The sequence below is a fragment of the Cherax quadricarinatus genome, chromosome 62, assembly GCF_038502225.1.
Source record: "Cherax quadricarinatus isolate ZL_2023a chromosome 62, ASM3850222v1, whole genome shotgun sequence".
In the NCBI taxonomy this organism is placed as follows: domain Eukaryota; kingdom Metazoa; phylum Arthropoda; class Malacostraca; order Decapoda; family Parastacidae; genus Cherax; species Cherax quadricarinatus.
Window position 1 is genome coordinate 15,203,998 of NC_091353.1, and position 19,761 is coordinate 15,223,758.

Here is a 19,761-nt window from a genome sequence, read left to right on the forward strand (position 1 = left end):
GGGTGGCCTAAAAAGAAAAACAAAACTTTATCTTTTTAAATTTAGCAATTTATACAGGAGAAGGGGTTACTAGCTCCTTGCTCCCGACATTTTAGTCACCTCTTACAACATGCATGGCTTACAGAGGAAGAATTCTGTTCCATTTCCCCATGGAGATAAGAGGAAATAAACAAGAACAAGGACTAGAAAGAAAATAGCAGAAAGCCCAGAGGGGTGTGTGTACATACATGCTTGTACATGAATGTGTAGTGTGACCTAAGTGTAAGTAGAAGTAGCAAGATGTACCTGAAATCTTGCATGTTTATGAGACAGAAAAAAGGACACCAGCAATCCTGCCATCATGTAAAACAATTACAGGCTTTCGTTTTACACTCACTTGGCAGGACGGTAGTACCTCCCTGGGCAGTTGTTGTCTACCAACCTACTACCTAGATAATATATTTACACTATTATATATTAAGTGAGCATCAGAGCTAGGCCTAAAAAAATGCATATACAGTACAAACATTATTTATGTACCTTAATATATTTTCATCCTTAGCTCACAGTGAGTGGTGAATATATATACAGTGGACCCTCGCCTAACGATGGCATCACATAACGTTAAATCCGCCTAGCGATACATTTTAGCGCAAAAATTTTGCCTCGACTAGCACTAAAAAACTCGCTCAACGCGATTCGTTCGAGATGCGTCCATGTGCGGCCTGAGCCCGCCTCACTTGTTCCGTGGGTGCCACTGTTTACAAGCCAGCCACCACAGTCACTTCCAAGCATACAATCAGAACATTTCATATTATCACAGCCTTTTTAGTGATTGCACCTGCAAAATAAGTCACCATGGGCCCCAAGAAAGCTTCTAGCATCAACCCTACAGAAAAAAGGGTGAGAATTACTATGGATATGAAGAAAGAGATCATTGCTAAGTATGAAAGTGGAGTGCGTGTCTCCGAGCTGGCCAGGTTGTACACAAAACCCCAATCAACCATCGCTACTATTGTGGCCAAGAAAACGACAATCAAGGAAGCTGTTCTTGTCAAAGGTGCAACTTTGTTTTCGAAACAGAGATTGCAAGTGATAGAAGATGTTGAGAGACTGTTATTGGTGTGGATAAACAAAAAACAGATAGCAGGAGATAGCATCTCTCAAGCAATCATATGTGAAATGGCTAGGAAGTTGCATGACGATTTAATTAGAAAAATGCCTGCAACTAGTGGTGATGTGAGTGAATTTAAGGCCAGCAAAGGTTGGTTTGAGAGATTCAAGAATCGTAGTGGCATACATAGTGTGATAAGGCATGGTGAGGGTGCCAGTTCGGACCACAAAGCGGCTGAAAAATATGTGCAGGAAATCAAGGAGTACATAGACAGTGAAGGACTGAAACCTGAACAAGTGTTTAATTGTGATGAAACAGGCCTGTTTTGGAAGAAAATGCCAAGCAGGACCTACAAACTCAGGAGGAAAAGACACTCCCAGGACATAAGCCTATGAAAGACAGGCTTACTCTGTTGATTTGTGCTAATGCTAATGGTGATTGCAAAGTGAAGCCTTTATTGGTGTATCACTCTAAAACTCCCAGAGTGTTCAGGAAAAGCAATGTCCTCAAGGCTAGTTTGTGTGTGCTGTGGAGGGCAAACATTAAGGCATGGGTCACAAGGTACTTTTTCTATGACTGGTTACACCATGCATTTGTCCCCACTGAAAAATTACCTCCTGGAAAATAAATTGGACCTTAAGTGCCTCCTGGTATTAGACAATGCTTCTGGCCATCCTTCAGACATGGGAGAGCGACTTTCTGCGGAAATGAGCTTCATTAAGGTCAAGTTTTTGCCTCCTAATACCACTCCTCTCCTGCAGCCCATGGACCAGCAGGTCATTGCAAACTTCAAAAATCTCTACACAAAAGCTATGTTTGAAAGGTGCTTTGTAGTGACCTCAGAAACTCAATTGACTCTAAGAGAGTTTTGGAGAGATCACTTTAGCATCCTCAATTGTGTAAACATTATAGGTAAGGCTTGGGAGGACGTGACTAAGAGGACCTTGAACTCTGCTTGGAAGAAACTGTGGCCAGAATGTGTAGACAAAAGGGATTTTGAAGGGTTTGAGGCTAACCCTGGAATATATATATATATATATATATATATATATATATATATATATATATATATATATATATATATATATATATATATATATATATATATATATATATATATATATATATATATACATATATATATATATACACACACACCTACCATCCGACTTACAACCAAGTTCGGTTCTAAGAAACCGGTCCTAAGTCAAAATGGTCGTAAGTCGAACTTTACTACTGAATATCAATAAAACATTTATGTAATGACTTTATTTTATTGTTTTATTTTGGCATTTCATGTTTTACTTTACTTTTTATGCTGTTAGTACTGTATTTTATACTGTAAGGTTTAGGATAAACACTGTGTACAACACAAATAATTGTTTATTTCCCAGAAATTTGGCATAAAAAACACGGTCGTAAGTCGAGTGGTCGTAAGTCGAGCAGGTCGTAAGTTGGATGGTAGGTGTGTATATATATATATATATATATATATATATATATATATATATATATATATATTCTAGGTAGTAGGTTGGTAGACAGCAACCACCCAGGGAGGTACTACCGTTCTGCCAAGTGAGTGTGAAACAAAAGCCTGTAATTGTTTCACATGATGGTAGGATTGCTGGTGTCTTTTGTCTGTCTCATAAACATGCAAGATTTCAGGTACATTTTGCTACTTCTACTTACACTTAGGTCACACTACACATACATGTACAAACATATATATATACACACCCCTCTGGGTTTTCTGCTATTTTCTTTCTAGTTCTTGTTCTTGTTTATTTCCTCTTATCTCCATGGGAAAGTGGAAAAGAATTCTTCCTCCATAAGCCATGCGTGTCGTAAGAGGCGACTGAAATGCCGGGAGCAAGGAGCTGGTAACCCCTTCTCCTGTATATATTACTAAATTTGAAAGGAGAAACTTTTGTTTTTCCTTTTGGGCCACCCCACCTTGGTGGGATACGGCCGGTGTGTTGAAAGAAAGAAGATTTTATATATATATATATTTTTTATTTTTTTATTTATTATCACACTGACCGATTCCCACCAAGGCAGGGTGGCCCGAAAAAGAAAAACTTTCACCATCATTCACTCCATCACTGTCTTGCCAGAAGGGTGCTTTACACTACAGTTTTTAAACTGCAACATTAACACCCCTCCTTCAGAGTGCAGGCACTGTACTTCCCATCTAAAGGACTCAAGTCCGGCCTGCCGGTTTCCCTGAATCCCTTCATAAATGTTACTTTGCTCACACTCCAACAGCACGTATATATACATATATATATATATACATATATATATACATATATACATATATATATATATATATATATATACACATATATATATACATATATACATATATATATATATATATATATATATATACATATATACATATATACATATATATATATATATATATATATATATATATACAGTGGACCCCCGGTTAACGAACTTTTTTCATTCCAGTAGTATGTTCAGGTGCCAGTACTGACCGAATTTTTTCCCATAAGGAATATTGTGAAGTAGATTAGTCCATTTCAGACCCCCAAACATACACGTACAAACGCACTTACATAAATACACTTACATAATTGATCGCATTTGGAGGTGATCGTTAAGCGGGGGTCCACTGTATATATATATATATATATATATATATATAGTGGACCCCCGCATAACGATTACCTCCTAATGTGACCAATTATGTAAGTGTATTTATGTAAGTGCGTTTGTACGTGTATGTTTGGGGGTCTGAAATGGATTAATCTACTTCACAATATTTCTTATGGGAACAAATTCGGTCAGTACTGGCACCTGAACATACTTCTGGAGTGAAAAAATATCGTTAACCGGGGGTCCACTGTATATATATATATATATATATATATATATATATATATACACCTACCATCCGACTTATGACCTGCTCGACATACGTCCACTCGACTTACGACCGTACATCTGGCAGCTGGGCTGGGCCGGCTGATGCACACCACTGTACAATATTTGACAATACTCGTGGCGGCAATGAGTCATGCAGGCAGCATCAGTTTGAGTTACCCTGCCCTATCAGCAGCATCATACTGTATTAACTGTATCTTTGTCTACCTGTGTGTGTCTTTCTGTCTACCTGTGTGTGTGTCTGTCTTTCTGTCTACCTGTGTGTCTTTCTGTCTACCTGTGTGTGTCTGTCTACCTGTGTGTCTTTCTGTCTACCTGTGTCTTTCTGTCTACCTGTGTGTGTCTTTCTGTCCACCTGTGTATCTGTCTTTCTGTCTACCTGTGTCTGTCTACCTGTGTGTGTCTTTCTACCTGTGTCTGTCTTTGTCTACCTGTGTGTGTCTTTGTCTACCTGTGTGTCTTTCTGTCTACCTGTGTCTGTCTTTCTGTCTGCTTGTCTGTCTCAGAGCCACTCATTAACCCTTAAATGGTCCAAACGTATATATACGTTTTTTCAACATCTGAAAGTATGTAAAAAAATTTAGATCTTTTTTTTTTGTTTTACATGTGAAAACGTGTAAAAAAAACTTTTATCTACATTTCTTTTGTTATATTTGAAAATATGTAAAAAAAAGTAATCTACTTTTGTAGCACTACGAATTTGAACGTCGATCTGTTTGGACCGTTTAACCCTTTGAGGGTCGACAGGCCCTCTCAGAAACTCGTTCTCAGGGTCGGCCAAATTTAAAAAAAAAAAATTATTTTTTCTTATGAAAAGATAGAGAATCTTTTCCCGATCATAATGACACCAAAATTATGAGATTTGATGGAAAACTTACGGAATTATGCCCTCGCGAAGTAAGCGGTCTCGGCGATGTTTATGCATCGGCGATATTGCCCACTTTGAGCCCCATTTTCGGCCAATTCCACTGTACTAGTCGAGAAAAAACATGAATATTTCGCTAGAACTACATTTTTTCTATTGAATGAGTGCAAGAAATCACCCATTTACCATTTTTAACTATCCAATACAGTGGTCAGAATTTAGCAATTTTGCCAATTTCACACAAATTTCAAAAAATGCCAATTTCCGAATAGGGTCCAGAACAAACAAGAAATACATTCCTGGCAATAAAATGACATTTCCTCTGTTCATTAGTCACGTCTCAAGGCCCCTCTTACATTCTTTTGCTTTCCACTTTGAATTTTTATTCTCACGAAAAATAGAAGATTTACTGTTATGCAGATTACTGCATTAGTGTAAAAAATGGTATAAATCATATTGGCGCACTTGCAAAAGAATATTAGACTCACCAGTTGACATGTATTGGACGCTTGGCATGATTTGTTTACTTTTGAACTTTGGTAAAAATCGAACATTTCCGCTACTTTGAGCTCAATTTCAAGGTACTTTTCATTGTAAAACCAGTCAAAATCATCTCAATTTCTGTGATATGCCTTCCATTCTATAAAATGAGACCAAGAAAACTAGAATACAACAATAAATACCATACGAAAATACAGTGCAAAGTTGCTGTTTTATGCCAAAAAAACGGTCAAAGTTTTTTTTTTCTCATTATGCACTGTGTGCTGCAGGATTTTTTTTATACCATGCACACTGACCACATAGACCCATTCTTTCATAAGGAGGCCTACCAGCCTTTTCCCGAGAGATTTGACGGCGCTAAAATTTATGCGTACTAGTGCGTCAAAAACCCCTGCGCGTAAGACGTACTAGTACGGCCAAAACCCTCAAAGGGTTAAGGGTTAAGAGTGTAATTGGTCTTGAAGACGCCATATTAATAATGATAATAACACAATAATAATCCTTGAGGTGCATTAAATGTGTATAAAACGTTGATATAGACATTTTGCTTAATCCATCCATGATTTCTTTTTCAAAATTATATAATAAACATGCTACATAATATATAAACATATAAATTAACAAATATGAGATGTTTTTCTGGTCGGCTTGACAGAGTGAACAGGAACCATTCGAGTCCAGGCTGGTAACAACAACAACAACAGCAACGTTTGTTTACATAACTCGCCAACCTTCTACACTCTCATTCATTTATTCATTTAATCTTGTTTACTCACCTCTCACTCTACATTAAGACTACAGATATTTTAAGGTAAGTAATGAGAGGACACATTATATTATAGTTTAATAATAATATTATTATTGATATTAGTACATATGTATTATTGTAATAATAATAATAATATTATTAATTTAGGGCACTGGAGCACAGATCCACTGTATAGCACTTTGTCTGGATTTTTTGGGTTATCCTAGGTAATTTATACTATGTATGATAACTTCACTTACGTGTACCTGTGTGAGAGAGAGAGAGAGAGAGAGAGAGAGAGAGAGAGAGAGAGAGAGAGAGAGAGAGAGAGAGAGAGAGAGAGAGAGAGAGAGAGAGAGAGATACAGAGATAGAGAGAGAGAGAGATACAGAGACAGAGAGAGAGAGATACAGAGAGAGTTACAGAGAGAGAGGCACATTCAGTCAGCCAACCATCCACCTGGCCACCCACTCACCCGGCCACCCACCCACCCACCCGGCCACCCACCCGGCCAGCCAGCCAGCTACGTATTACACATGTTCCAGAGTTGTTTCTCTTTACTTAGGGTATAGGTTATACTACATGCTGGCAGGATGACACTACCAGTGGTATTCTCCCATTCACTGTGTCGACAATTCATAAAGATAACAGTAACATATGATACTGTATGCGATGTAAAATTTCAGTTCACCACCATGTATACATCATATACAGTACATAAATAATTAAAATATAACAATAGAAGTAAATTATGGTAAAAAGAATGAAATAATGATTGTACATTACATTACAGTACTATGTAGGTAGTTTATATAGGAAAAGTGTATATATATATATATATATATATATATATATATATATATATATATATATATATATATATATATATATATATATATATATATATATATATATTCTCCGAGGCTGTGGGTCCCATAATTTACACCAGAGGTGGACCCCATCATATATATATATTTATTTATTTTTAACAAGTCGGCCGTCTCCCACCGAGGCAGGGTGACCCAAAAAGAAAGAAAATCCCCAAAAAGAAAATACTTTCATCATCATTCAACACTTTCACCTCACTCACACATAATCACTGTTTTTGCAGACGTGCTCAGAATACAACAGTTTAGAAACATATATGTAATAAAGATACACAATATATTCCTCCAAACTGCCAATATCCCAAACCCTTCCTTTAACCCTTTCAGGGTTTTCGACGTACTAGTACGGCTTACGCACCAGGGTTATTGACATACTAGAACACCTAAATTCTAGCGCCTTCAAATCTACTGAGAGAAAGCTGGTAGGAATACATATGAAAGAATGGGTCTATGTGGTCAGTGTGCGCAGTATAAAAAAAATCCTGCAGCATACAGTGCGTAATGAAAAAAAAAAACTGACCATGTTTTTGGATTAAAACAGCGACTTTGCACTGTATTTTTGTATGGTATTTATGGTTGTATTCTAGTTTTCCTGGTCTCATTTTATAGAATGGAAGACATATTACAGAAATTGAGATGATTATGATTGGTTACACAATGAAAAGTACCTTGAAATTGAGCTAAAAGTAGCAGAAATGTTCGATTTTTAGCAAAGTTCAAAAGTAAACAAATCATGCCAAGCATCCAATACACATCAACCGGTGAGTCTAATATTCTTTCACAAGTGCACTGATATTATTTATACCATTTCTACACTAATGCAGTAGTCTGCATAACAGTAAATCTTCTATTTTTTTGTAAGAATAAAAATTCAAAGTGGAAAGCAAAAGAATTATGACCAAAATTCGCTATACGGCTCCCCCCACCTGTCTTTCTAATACGGTCACAGCGGCCCACCGAGTTTGTTTACATTCTCCCTGAGCACATCTCCTTATTATGTCTGGAAACTTTCCAAAATTTCAAGTATTTTAAAGTTATTTTATATTTTATATGTATTGTACTTGATAATTAAACTTGTGTACACCTGTACCTAAATAAACTTACACACTGTGCTGGCATGTAGGTACACATTAAAATCACTAAGAGTCTCTCTACTCTTGATGCAATAATAATAATAATAATAATAATAATAATAATAATAATAATAATAATAATAATAATAATAGTAATAATAATAGTAATAATAATAATCTCTTGGGCGCATTAATGTCGCATATTACGTTAATATAGACATTTCCCTTAATCTATCTATGATATTTTTTTCAAAATTATATAAGAAACACATTATGTAACACACAAACATGATACATGCACCCACAGTATAAAAATTTATACAAATATATACGAGATGTTTACCAAACGGTTTGTAGAAGTGTCGGAAGAATTACGTTTTCTCTAGCCCGTCACCTGTTACTAGGGATAACTGTAGAAAAATATTCCTTTCGTATGCCTTCACTTTATAGCTATAATTCTGTACTAACTTGTACACAGTGTAAGAGTATTTGTTTCGTGATTTAATTATTATAATAATAATAAAAATATTATAAGGTAAAAGTTTCACAAACTCTTACAAATGTACATGAATGAACTAAAACTGGACACGTATTAATACCATCTATTTCACCTGACCGAGTGATCGTCCACAACCTGTTCAGTTTGTTTACACTGTCTGAGCTCGGTGTATCATTAAATGTTGTATATTACGTTAATATACACATTTTCATTAATCCATCCGTGATATTTTTTTTCAAAATTATATAATAAACACGATACATAACATAAATACATAACAACATATGTGTAGAGAACCTAGGATAACCCAAAAAAGTCAGAGTGACTTACTTCCATTGCCTTCACTCAGAGCATCATTTCTTCTCAAAATGATGTTACATGAGAATGGGAGTGTTCTTCTTTATTTATTCTACCGTATCAATGTAGAGACAACCTGTACACAATGTAACTTGTACACAAACCAGACGTGTACACTTCGTTTGTTTACAAAACTTACGTTCGCCTGGTTTGTTTACATAACTCTGTGCCTGTCCTCTCTCATGTACTCATTCTTTCTCTCTCTCATTTATTCGTTTTATCTCATTTACTTACTCCTGACTCTACATTAAGACTACAAATATTTTAAGGTAAGTAATGAGTGAACTGTATATACATTTTATCGCTCTGGGATGCTTAAATATCATAGAATAGTATGTGTGGGTGGGGTGGCCTGGTATGGTAGCCTGGCTGACACCATACATACCACACATGATTTCTTACAATAAATACTACTTGTCTCACCCTAGATTAAGACTATAAATATTTTAAGGTAAGTAATGAGTGCACTGTGTGTGTATTGTACTTTTTTATTGTTTTTTGATGCCTGGTTCTATTGCTAACATAATATATGTTAGTGTAAACTTGTTATCTAGTGTTTGTATGCATTTGTAAGTGGAAAAAAAGGGTGTTCCACTTTACGGCGGTTTCCGCTTTATGGCGGTAGCCTGGAACCTAACCCGCCGTATAAGTGGGGCCCTCCTGTATATATAATATATATAATATATATATATAATATATATATATATATATAATATATATATATTTATAATATATATATATTTATATATATATATAATATATATATTATATATATATATATATATATATATATATATATATATATATATACTGTATATATATATATATATATATATATATATATATATATATATATATATATATATATATATATATATATATATATATATACTATACTGTATATATATATATATATATATATATATATATATATATATATATATATATATATACATGTATTATGGTCTGAATAACTGAAGAATGGGAATAATTGAAAACTGCTGTATTAGTGAAATGCTGTAAAGTGGGGCCCACCTGTACAGACTAGTCTTGTTTCTAGACTGTTAAGCAGTTGACAGATGCACGTAAGATTCATGGTGCTATCCTGAGGACCAAGGGGTATCACCACACATACTCAAATGAAAGGTTAGGAATACACAATGGAAGGCTAACACCAACATGCTTCCACCTCTCACTGAATTAGTAGTAGTAACAGGAAGGAAAGTCATTCAAGGTAATAGTTTACCTTCTGGAGCTTTCATGATGACATTAGACTTTATAGGAGTGAATGAATAGATTGATGTCTGTGTTAATGTTTGTGAGCCACAACTGTACTCTACAAATTAGCTTTGTGCAACTGTGTCAAAAGCAGAACTTTGCCAATTGGAACCACACATCCAAGTAAATATTAATTTGTTTCTATGTGCCATCTGTGGAAAATACTGTATATTTTCCGAAAATACAGTGCATTTTGTATGTAAATTAGTGAAATATATTGTATTAATAAAAATTAATTTGTAAATAAAAAAAGGAACCAGCGACGGTGTGAGCATTGCTTGGGAGGGACGCCATTGTTGTTTTTGAACTGGCAAGAGAAACGTAAGGAAAAATTGGAAGAATTTTCGTCGCTCTAGAGGTCAAATTGTGTTTAAAACCTCTCAAATAGGAGCAGAAATTGTTGGATTTGCAGTCCTGCAGAATGTGAGAATTAGGCAACTGGACAGGACTCCGTAATTAGATGGGAACAGGTTTAAATTAACCCAGGTGATGGATATTTATGTTGAAATTCTGGCCAGTATTTTCTTCACATTTTAGGCAGGGGTTTGTGTATGACACACCAAGTAATCTCCAGACAAATTGGTGAGTGTTATTATTATAAATTCTCCTTCAATGTATGTGTAGTCATTTATTAAATTTAACATACAGTCCACTTATTTCTATTAATGTTTTATCAGAATTCTTGGTGATGTATATTTTATTTGAAATTAATATAGGTCCAGAGTGACTTATGGAGATATGTGTGGAGTAGATATCGAAGGGGGACATTTTTTCGACCTAGGATGTCCTAAAATTCCTACATGTCTCTGTAACCTTGATAAAGAATAATTGTCTTCGTTACTTTTATTAAATTACTGGTATGTATCTAATGAGATTCATCAAGGTAATTTTAATTTTCCATACCATCTATTGGTTGAACTGTGAGAGCTATTCAACCTACATATTCTTCTCTATCTTTGTGCCTAAGAATACTGATGTAGGATATTAGGATACAGATTTACTTTGTTGAGTGCCACATCATGGGAGGGTACCTCCACTAATGCAACTGTTTTGCTTAAATTGTTAAGACTTTACCCAAATGCTACTTTTATTATATATTCATATCACAATTTATGTAATATACAGTACAGTGGACCCTCAGGTAACGATATTAATCCGTTCCTGAGAGCTCATCGTTAGCTGAAATTATCGTTAGCTGAATTAATTTTCCCCATAAGAAATAATGGAAATCAAATTAATCCGTGCAAGACACCCCAAAGTATGAAAAAAACAAAAAATTTTACCACATGAAATATTAATTTTAATACACACAAACTGACACTTACCTTTATTGAAGATCTGGTGATGACTGATGGGATGGGAGGAGGGGAGAGTGTGGAAGTTGCTAATGTTTAGAAGGGGAATCCCCTTCCATTAGGACTTGAGGTATCAAGTCTTTTTCCGGGGTTACTTCCCTTCTTCTTTTAATGCCACTATAACCAGCTTGAAAGTCACTGGACCTCTGTCACACAACATATCTGTCCATAGAGGACTGTACCTCCCGTTTCTTTAAGACTTTCCTAAAATGGGCCATAACATTGTCATTGTAATAGTCACCAGCACGGCTTGCAATAGCTGTGTGAGGGTGATTTTCATCCATAAAGGTTTGCGCTTCAACCCATACTGCACACATTTCCTTAATCTCTTTTTTCATATCCATAGTAATTCTCACCCTTTTTCCTGCAGGGTTGGCACTAGAAGCTTTCTTGGGGCCCATGGTGACTTATTTTGCAGGTGCAATCACTAAAAACACTATGATAATATGAAATGTTGTGATTGTATGCGTGGATGCAACCGCACTGGCTAGCTTGTAAACACTGGCGCGCTCAGGCCACACTGGACGCATCTCAAACGAATCGCGTAGGGTGAGTTTTTTAGCGTTAGGTGAGGTAAAATTTTTGCACTAAAATGTATCGTTAGCTGGATTTAACGTTAGGTGATGCCATCGTTAGCTGAGGGTCCACTGTACTTTTATAACTTAACTTGCTGTCTTATTTATCCCTCTTATTTATCTTAAAATACTTGAGCATGCTTGAACTGCACAAAGGTTCTTAGTAGCATTTATGATCCTTGTATCAGTCTCACACTATGTAAAAATGCAATGCACATAAAGGGCCCGAAGATCTGGAAAACACTACCTGAACCGGTAAAGGATCTCCTGATTACTAATAAATTTAGGACTTTGCTTAAAAATCATCTCATCTCTCAATACTAACCAAAACAACTTCTAATCAGTTGAAGCAACTCTCCCAAATATTATATTGCATGACCTCTAGTTTATTAAAACATCTGCCAATCCATGAAATATTACTGTTTGAACCATTAATTGTAATACATATTGTTTTTATGTGCAACTTCAAGATTATTATTCTTATAAACCTCCACCTTGACTACTTTGCATTAGTATTAAGGTTAAATAAAGATTTTAATACAAGTTAACCACTCTTATCTTGTCTAGATTTAAGTAGTTATTATGTACTAGGACTAATCTGCCCAAAATATCTAGGTATGATGGTAGCTTTCTTTGTACTTAGCAAACCAAAATTGTAATTAAACACTGTAACCTTTACAAAGAAAAAAACTCTATCTTTAGACACTGTTTCATCTGCCATCTGTTAAATATCACTCAAAGCACAGGCTGCCTACTACATTACATTACATATTAGTATCAAGTTTTCAGTCTTATTTATTGTGTGGTTTAGGTAGGCATTATGACTTGTTAACAAGTCAGTAGTTGTACCAAGCATAACATGGGGTATATTGTCTGAAGGACTATGTAATAACTTCAATTTAACATACATGTGTATTTAATCATTGGGGTCTTAATGCACCTCACCCTGTATCTATCTGTTTGACCAGGTATTTTGTGATCATGTTTACTGGTCTTTATAAAAATTCAAACTTGTCTTCAGGTGAGAACTAAACTATCCTGGTAATTTCTAATACTACAAAATTTTAGTTTTTCATTCAAAACATAGTCTAGCAGTTAGGCTAAGGAGAAGTTACAGTGGTACCTTGGGTTGCGAACTTAATTCATTCCAGAAGGCTGTTCGACTACCAATACCGAACGAATTTGTTTCCATAAGAAATAATGTAAATTAGATTAAACCGTTTCAGACCCCCAAACATACACTTACAAAAGCTCTTACAAAAATACACTTACATAACTGTTTGAGTTGGGAGCTGTTCGTAACCCAAGGTACCACTGTATATGGCATTTAACCTCTAGAAAAACCTTGTTAGTAACATTTGCACACAGAATATCTTTCAAGTATGGACACAACTTACAAAACCCCAGACTAGGAAACAATGACTACTTCACAGATGTTTACAAGATAATACTGGAAATGAAGGAGACTGCCCCACCTCGACTGCATAATGAAGTACTTTCGCAGCTGGATGAAGCCGCAGCTCCTGTAGGGGTGTTATTCTGGGCTTGCCCCATCCAGACTTGTCACTGTAATATATTTTTAGCATGTGGTCCGTAAAGTTGCGGCCAAATACTAAATCCTTCACTGCTGGTTTGCTCTTCAGTTGATCAGGAGGACAGAAATCAATGTGAAGCTCTGAGGCCTGAAAATAAATACACAGTGTAAGAAGTTTTGAAAACAATGTGTGCAATTAAAGTTACAATTAAATGTCTACATTTTTTCTATTACTGTAGAAAGTCAAAAAATTAGTACAAATGATAATTCCCCCTGCTAGCCCATTATACAGGCAAACCTCGCTAATACAGCATTTTAGAGAGCTTTGCTAATATGATGCTTTTCAATCATGTTCATGTTTATTTTTTGTGGTGATGTTCAAATCAGCTGAGCGGCACCATTTTCTTACCCCTCACTCAGTCTGTTTACAGCATATGTGCACTCCATGTCTCTGTCATATCCTGGCAATTTTCAAAATTTTCAAACTCTTTTACTTGTGTTATTGTTATTATCATTGTTATTAATGACAGTACAGCAGGTCCTTATGGTACCCTGCTTGTCACAGTCGCCCACTGTTAGTTAGTTACCATTTGGTCCTAGGCACATGTCGATTAGACACTAGGCCTGTTGTATGTGCATGTGTACTCACCTATTTGTGGTTGCAGGGGTCGAATCATAGCTCCTGGCCCCATGTGTGTATGTGTGTGTGTGTGTACTCACCTAGTTGTACTCACCTAGTTGAGGTTGCGGGGGTCGAGTCCGAGCTCCTGGCCCCGCCTCTTCACTGATCGCTACTAGGTCACTCTCCCTGAGCCGTGAGCTTTATCATACCTCTGCTTAAAGCTATGTATGGATCCTGCCTCCACTACATCGCTTCCCAAACTATTCCACTTACTGACTACTCTGTGGCTGAAGAAATACTTCCTAACATCCCTGTGATTCATCTGTGTCTTCAGCTTCCAACTGTGTCCCCTTGTTACTGTGTCCAATCTCTGGAACATCCTGTCTTTGTCCACCTTGTCAATTCCTCTCAGTATTTTGTATGTTGTTATCATGTCCCCCCTATCTCTCCTGTCCTCCAGTGTCGTCAGGTTGATTTCCCTTAACCTCTCATCATAGGACATACCTCTTAGCTCTGGGACTAGTCTTGTTGCAAACCTTTGCACTTTCTCTAGTTTCTTCACGTGCTTGGCTAGGTGTGGGTTCCAAACTGGTGCCGCATACTCCAATATGGGCCTAATGTACACGGTGTACAGGGTCCTGAATGATTCCTTATTAAGATGTCGGAATGCTGTTCTGAGGTTTGCTAGGCGCCCATATGCTGCAGCAGTTATTTGGTTGATGTGCGCTTCAGGAGATGTGCCTGGTGTTATACTCACCCCAAGATCTTTTTCCTTGAGTGAGGTTTGTAGTCTCTGACCCCCTAGACTGTACTCCGTCTGCGGCCTTCTTTGCCCTTCCCCAATCTTCATGGCTTTGCACTTGGTGGGATTGAACTCCAGGAGCCAATTGCTGGACCAGGTCTGCAGCCTGTCCAGATCCCTTTGTAGTTCTGCCTGGTCTTCGATCGAGTGAATTCTTCTCATCAACTTCACGTCATCTGCAAACAGGGACACCTCAGAGTCTATTCCTTCCGTCATGTCGTTCACAAATACCAGAAACAGCACTGGTCCTAGGACTGACCCCTGCGGGACCCCACTGGTCACAGGTGCCCACTCTGACACCTCGCCACGTACCATGACTCGCTGCTGTCTTCCTGACAAGTATTCCCTGATCCATTGTAGTGCCTTCCCTGTTATCCCTGCTTGGTCCTCCAGTTTTTGCACCAATCTCTTGTGTGGAACTGTGTCAAACGCCTTCTTGCAGTCCAAGAAAATGCAATCCACCCACCCCTCTCTCTCTTGTCTTACTGCTGTCACCATGTCATAGAACTCCAGTAGGTTTGTGACACAGGATTTCCCGTCCCTGAAGCCATGTTGGCTGCTGTTGATGAGATCGTTCCTTTCTAGGTGTTCCACCACTCTTCTCCTGATAATCTTCTCCATGATTTTGCATACTATACATGTCAGTGACACTGGTCTGTAGTTTAATGCTTCATGTCTGTCTCCTTTTTTAAAGATTGGGACTACATTTGCTGTCTTCCATGCCTCAGGCAATCTCCCTGTTTCGATAGATGTATTGAATATTGTTGTTAGGGGTACACATAGCACCTCTGCTCCCTCTCTCAATACCCATGGGGAGATGTTATCTGGCCCCATTGCCTTTGAGGTATCTAGCTCACTCAGAAGTCTCTTCACTTCTTCCTCGGTTGTGTGCACTGTGTCCAGCACTTGGTGGTGTGCCCCACCTCTCCGTCTTTCTGGAGTCCCTTCTGTCTCCTCTGTGAACACTTCTTTGAATCTCTTGTTGAGTTCTTCACATACTTCACGGTCATTTCTTGTTGTCTCTCCTCCTTCCTTCCTTAGCCTGATTACCTGGTCCTTGACTGTTGTTTTCCTCCTGATGTGGCTGTACAACAGTTTCGGGTCAGATTTAGCTTTCGCTGCTATGTCATTTTCATATTGTCTTTGGGCCTCCCTTCTTATCTGTGCATATTCGTTTCTGGCTCTACGACTGTTCTCCTTATTCTCCTGGGTCCTTTGCCTTCTATATTTCTTCCATTCCCTAGCACACTTGGTTTTTGCCTCCCTGCACCTTTGGGTAAACCATGGGCTCATCCTGGCTTTTTCATTATTCCTGTTACCCTTGGGTACAAACCTCTCCTCAGCCTCCTTGCATTTTGTTGCTACATATTCCATCATCTCATTAACTGGCTTCCCTGCCAGTTCTCTGTCCCACTGAACCTCGTTCAGGTAGTTCCTCATTCCTGTGTAGTCCCCTTTCTTGTAGTTTGGCTTCATTCGTCCTGGCCTTCCTGCTTCTCCCTCCACTTGTAGCTCTACTGTGTATTCGAAGCTTAAAACCACATGGTCACTGGCCCCAAGGGGTCTTTCATATGTGATGTCCTCGATATCTGCACTACTCAAGTGGAATACTAAGTCCAGCCTTGCTGGTTCATCCTCTCCTCTCTCTCTTGTAGTGTCCCTTACGTGTTGGCACATGAAGTTTTCCAGTACCACCTCCATCATCTTAGCCCTCCATGTATCTTGGCACCCCATGTGGGGTGTGTGTGTGTGTGTGTGTGTGTGTGTGTGTGTGTGTGTGTGTGTGTGTGTACTCACCTAATTGTACTCACCTAATTGTGGTTGCAGGGGTCGAGACTCAGCTCCTGGCCCTGCCTCTTCACTGATCGCTACTGGGTCCTCTCTCTCTCTGCTTCCTGAGCTTTGTCATACCTCTTCTTAAAACTATGTATGGTTCCTGCCTCCACTACTTCACTTGCTAGGCTATTCCACTTGCTGACAACTCTATGACTGAAGAAATACTTCCTAACGTCCCTGTGACTCGTCTGAGTCTTCAGCTTCCAGTTGTGACCCCTTGTCCCTGTGTCCCCTCTCTGGAACATCCTATCTCTGTCCACCTTGTCTATTCCCTGCAGTATCTTGTATGTCGTTATCATGTCTCCCCTGACCCTTCTGTCCTCCAGTGTCGTCAGTCCGATTTCCCTCAACCTTTCCTCGTACGACATTCCCCTGAGCTCTGGGACTAGCCTTGTTGCAAACCTTTGTACTTTCTCTAACTTCTTGACGTGCTTGACCAGGTGTGGGTTCCAGACTGGTGCTGCATACTCCAGTATGGGCCTAACATACACAGTGTACAGTGTCTTGAACGATTCCTTATTAAGGTATCGGAACGCTATTTTCAGGTTTGCCAGGCGCCTGTATGCTGCAGCAGTTATTTGGTTGATGTGTGCCTCCGGTGACGTGCTCGGTGTTATGGTCACCCCAAGGTCTTTCTCCCTGAGTGAGGTCTGTAGTCTTTGTCCACCTAGCCTATACTCTGTCTGCGGTCTTCTTTGCCCCTCCCCAATCTTCATGACTTTGCATTTGGCTGGATTGAATTCGAGAAGCCAGTTACTGGACCACATGTCCAGCCTGTTCAGGTCTCTTTGCAGTCCTGCCTCATCCTCATCCGATTTAATTCTTCTCATCAACTTCACATCATCTGCGAACAGGGACACTTCAGAGTCTATTCCTTCCATTATGTCGTTCACATATCAAAAATAGCACTGGTCCTTGAACTGACCCCTGTGGGATCCTGCTTGTCACAGACGCCCACTGTGATACCTCTTCATGTACCATGACTCGTTGCTGCCTCCCTGTCAGGTATTCCCTGATCCATTGCAGTGCCCTCCCTGTTACATGCGCCTGATCCTCCAGCTTCTGCACTAATCTCTTGTGGGGAACTGTGTCAAAGGCCTTCCTGCAGTCTAGGAAAACGCAATCTACCCACCCCTCTCTCTCGTGTCTTACTTCTGTTACCTTGTCATAAAATTCCAGGAGGTTTGTGATACACGATTTGCCTTCCATGAACCCATGCTGGTTTTCATTTATAATCTTGTTCCTTTCCAGGTGTTCGACCACTCTCCTCCTGATAATCTTCTCCATGACTTTGCACACAATACATGTCAGAGACACAGGTCTGTAGTTTAGCACCTCATTTCTGTTTCCTTTCTTAAATATGGGGACTACATTAGCTGTCTTCCATTTCTCAGGTAGTTGCCCAGTTTCAAGGGATGTGTTGAAGATTGTGGTTAGAGGCACGCACAGCATCTCTGCTCCTTCTCTAAGGACCCATGGGGAGATGTTGTCCGGTCCCATCGCCTTTGAGGTGTCAAGGTCACTTAGGAGCTTCTTCACCTCCTCCTCGGTTGTTCGTATGTCATCCAACACTTGTTGGTATATTCCCTCAGCCCTTCCTGTCTCTACTGTAAAAACTTCCTTAAATCTCCTGTTCAGCTCCTCACATGGTGTGTGTGTGTGTGTGTGTGCGTGTGTGTGTGTGTGTGTGTGTGTGTGTGTGTGTGTGTGTGTGTGTGTGTGTGTGTGTGTGTGTGTGTGTGTGTGTGTGTGTGTGTGTGGGTGTGAAGGTGGGTGTGAAGGTGGGTGTGAAGGTGGGTGTTTGTTATAGGGAGGGAAAGGGGAAGGAGGCGGGGAGAGGAAGAAGAAGGATACAGAGTGGGGAGGGGGACAGTGGCAGAGGGGAAGAAGAATTAGGGATGCAAGGGGAGAGAGGAAAGGGATGAGTTGGTTCCCACTGTGCACTGTCTTTGTGTGCTTTAAATTACGGTCAGTTCTGTAGTCATTAGCCCTCACCTCCGACGCGCATGCGCGAGTGTTGGAGTGTGTGTATGGGTTGTGCATGGGTATGTGCTTGGGTGTGTCTGTGGTAGGGATGGGTAGAGTTTCAGAGGCTCAGGAGGGTAGGAGGTGGGTGGGGATAGGGGGTGGGGGTAATGCCTGAGTATGTGAGGTGGGAGACCCTTTGGGAGAGAGTATGGGTTAGGCCCGGAGTGTGTGCTTGTGTGTGTTTATGAGTTAATGTGTGTATAGTCCTTATTACCTGGAGTTTACCTGGAGAGAGTTATGAGGGTCAATGCCCCCACAGCCCAGTCTGTGACCAGGCCTCATGGTGGATCAGAGCCTGATCAGCCAGGCTGTTACTGCTGGCTGCATGCAATCCAACATACGAGCCACAGCCGGGCTGGTCAGGTACCGACTTTAGGTGCTTGTCCAGTGCCTGCTTGAAGACAGTCAGGGGTCTATTGGTAATCCCCCTTATGTATGCTGGGAGGCAGTTGAACAGTCTTGGGCCCCTGACACTTATTGTATTGTCTCTTAACATGCTAGTGACACCCTGCTTTTCATTGGGGGATGTTGCATCGCCTCCCAAGTCTTTTGCTTTCATTGTGAGTGATTTTTGTATGCAAGTTCGGTACTAGTCCCTCTAGGATTTTCCAAGTGTATATAATCATGTATCTCTCCCGCCTGCGTTCCAGGGAGTACAGGTTCAGGAAATTCAAGCGTTCCCAGTAATTGAGGTGTTTTATCTCCATTATGCGTGCCATGAAGGTTCTCTGTACAATTGCTAGGTCAGCAATTTCACCTGCCTTTGAAAGGTGCTGTTAGTGTGCAACAATA

The 19,761-nt window shown here is 39.2% G+C and overlaps 1 protein-coding gene across 1 annotated transcript in view; it reads right to left on the minus strand.

Annotated features, from left to right (window-relative positions):
* The window catches only part of Bcat (Branched chain amino acid transaminase), a gene marked incomplete at its 5' end in the record, with an annotated part of 78,735 nt that extends 64,900 nt beyond the window's left edge, over positions 1–13,835 (minus strand). Inside the window, one exon of the mRNA XM_070098513.1 lies at positions 13,623–13,835. Coding sequence (XP_069954614.1) covers positions 13,623–13,835 — 213 coding nt within the window. The remainder of the gene's footprint in view (positions 1–13,622) is intronic.
* Positions 13,836–19,761: the final 5,926 nt, after the last annotated feature.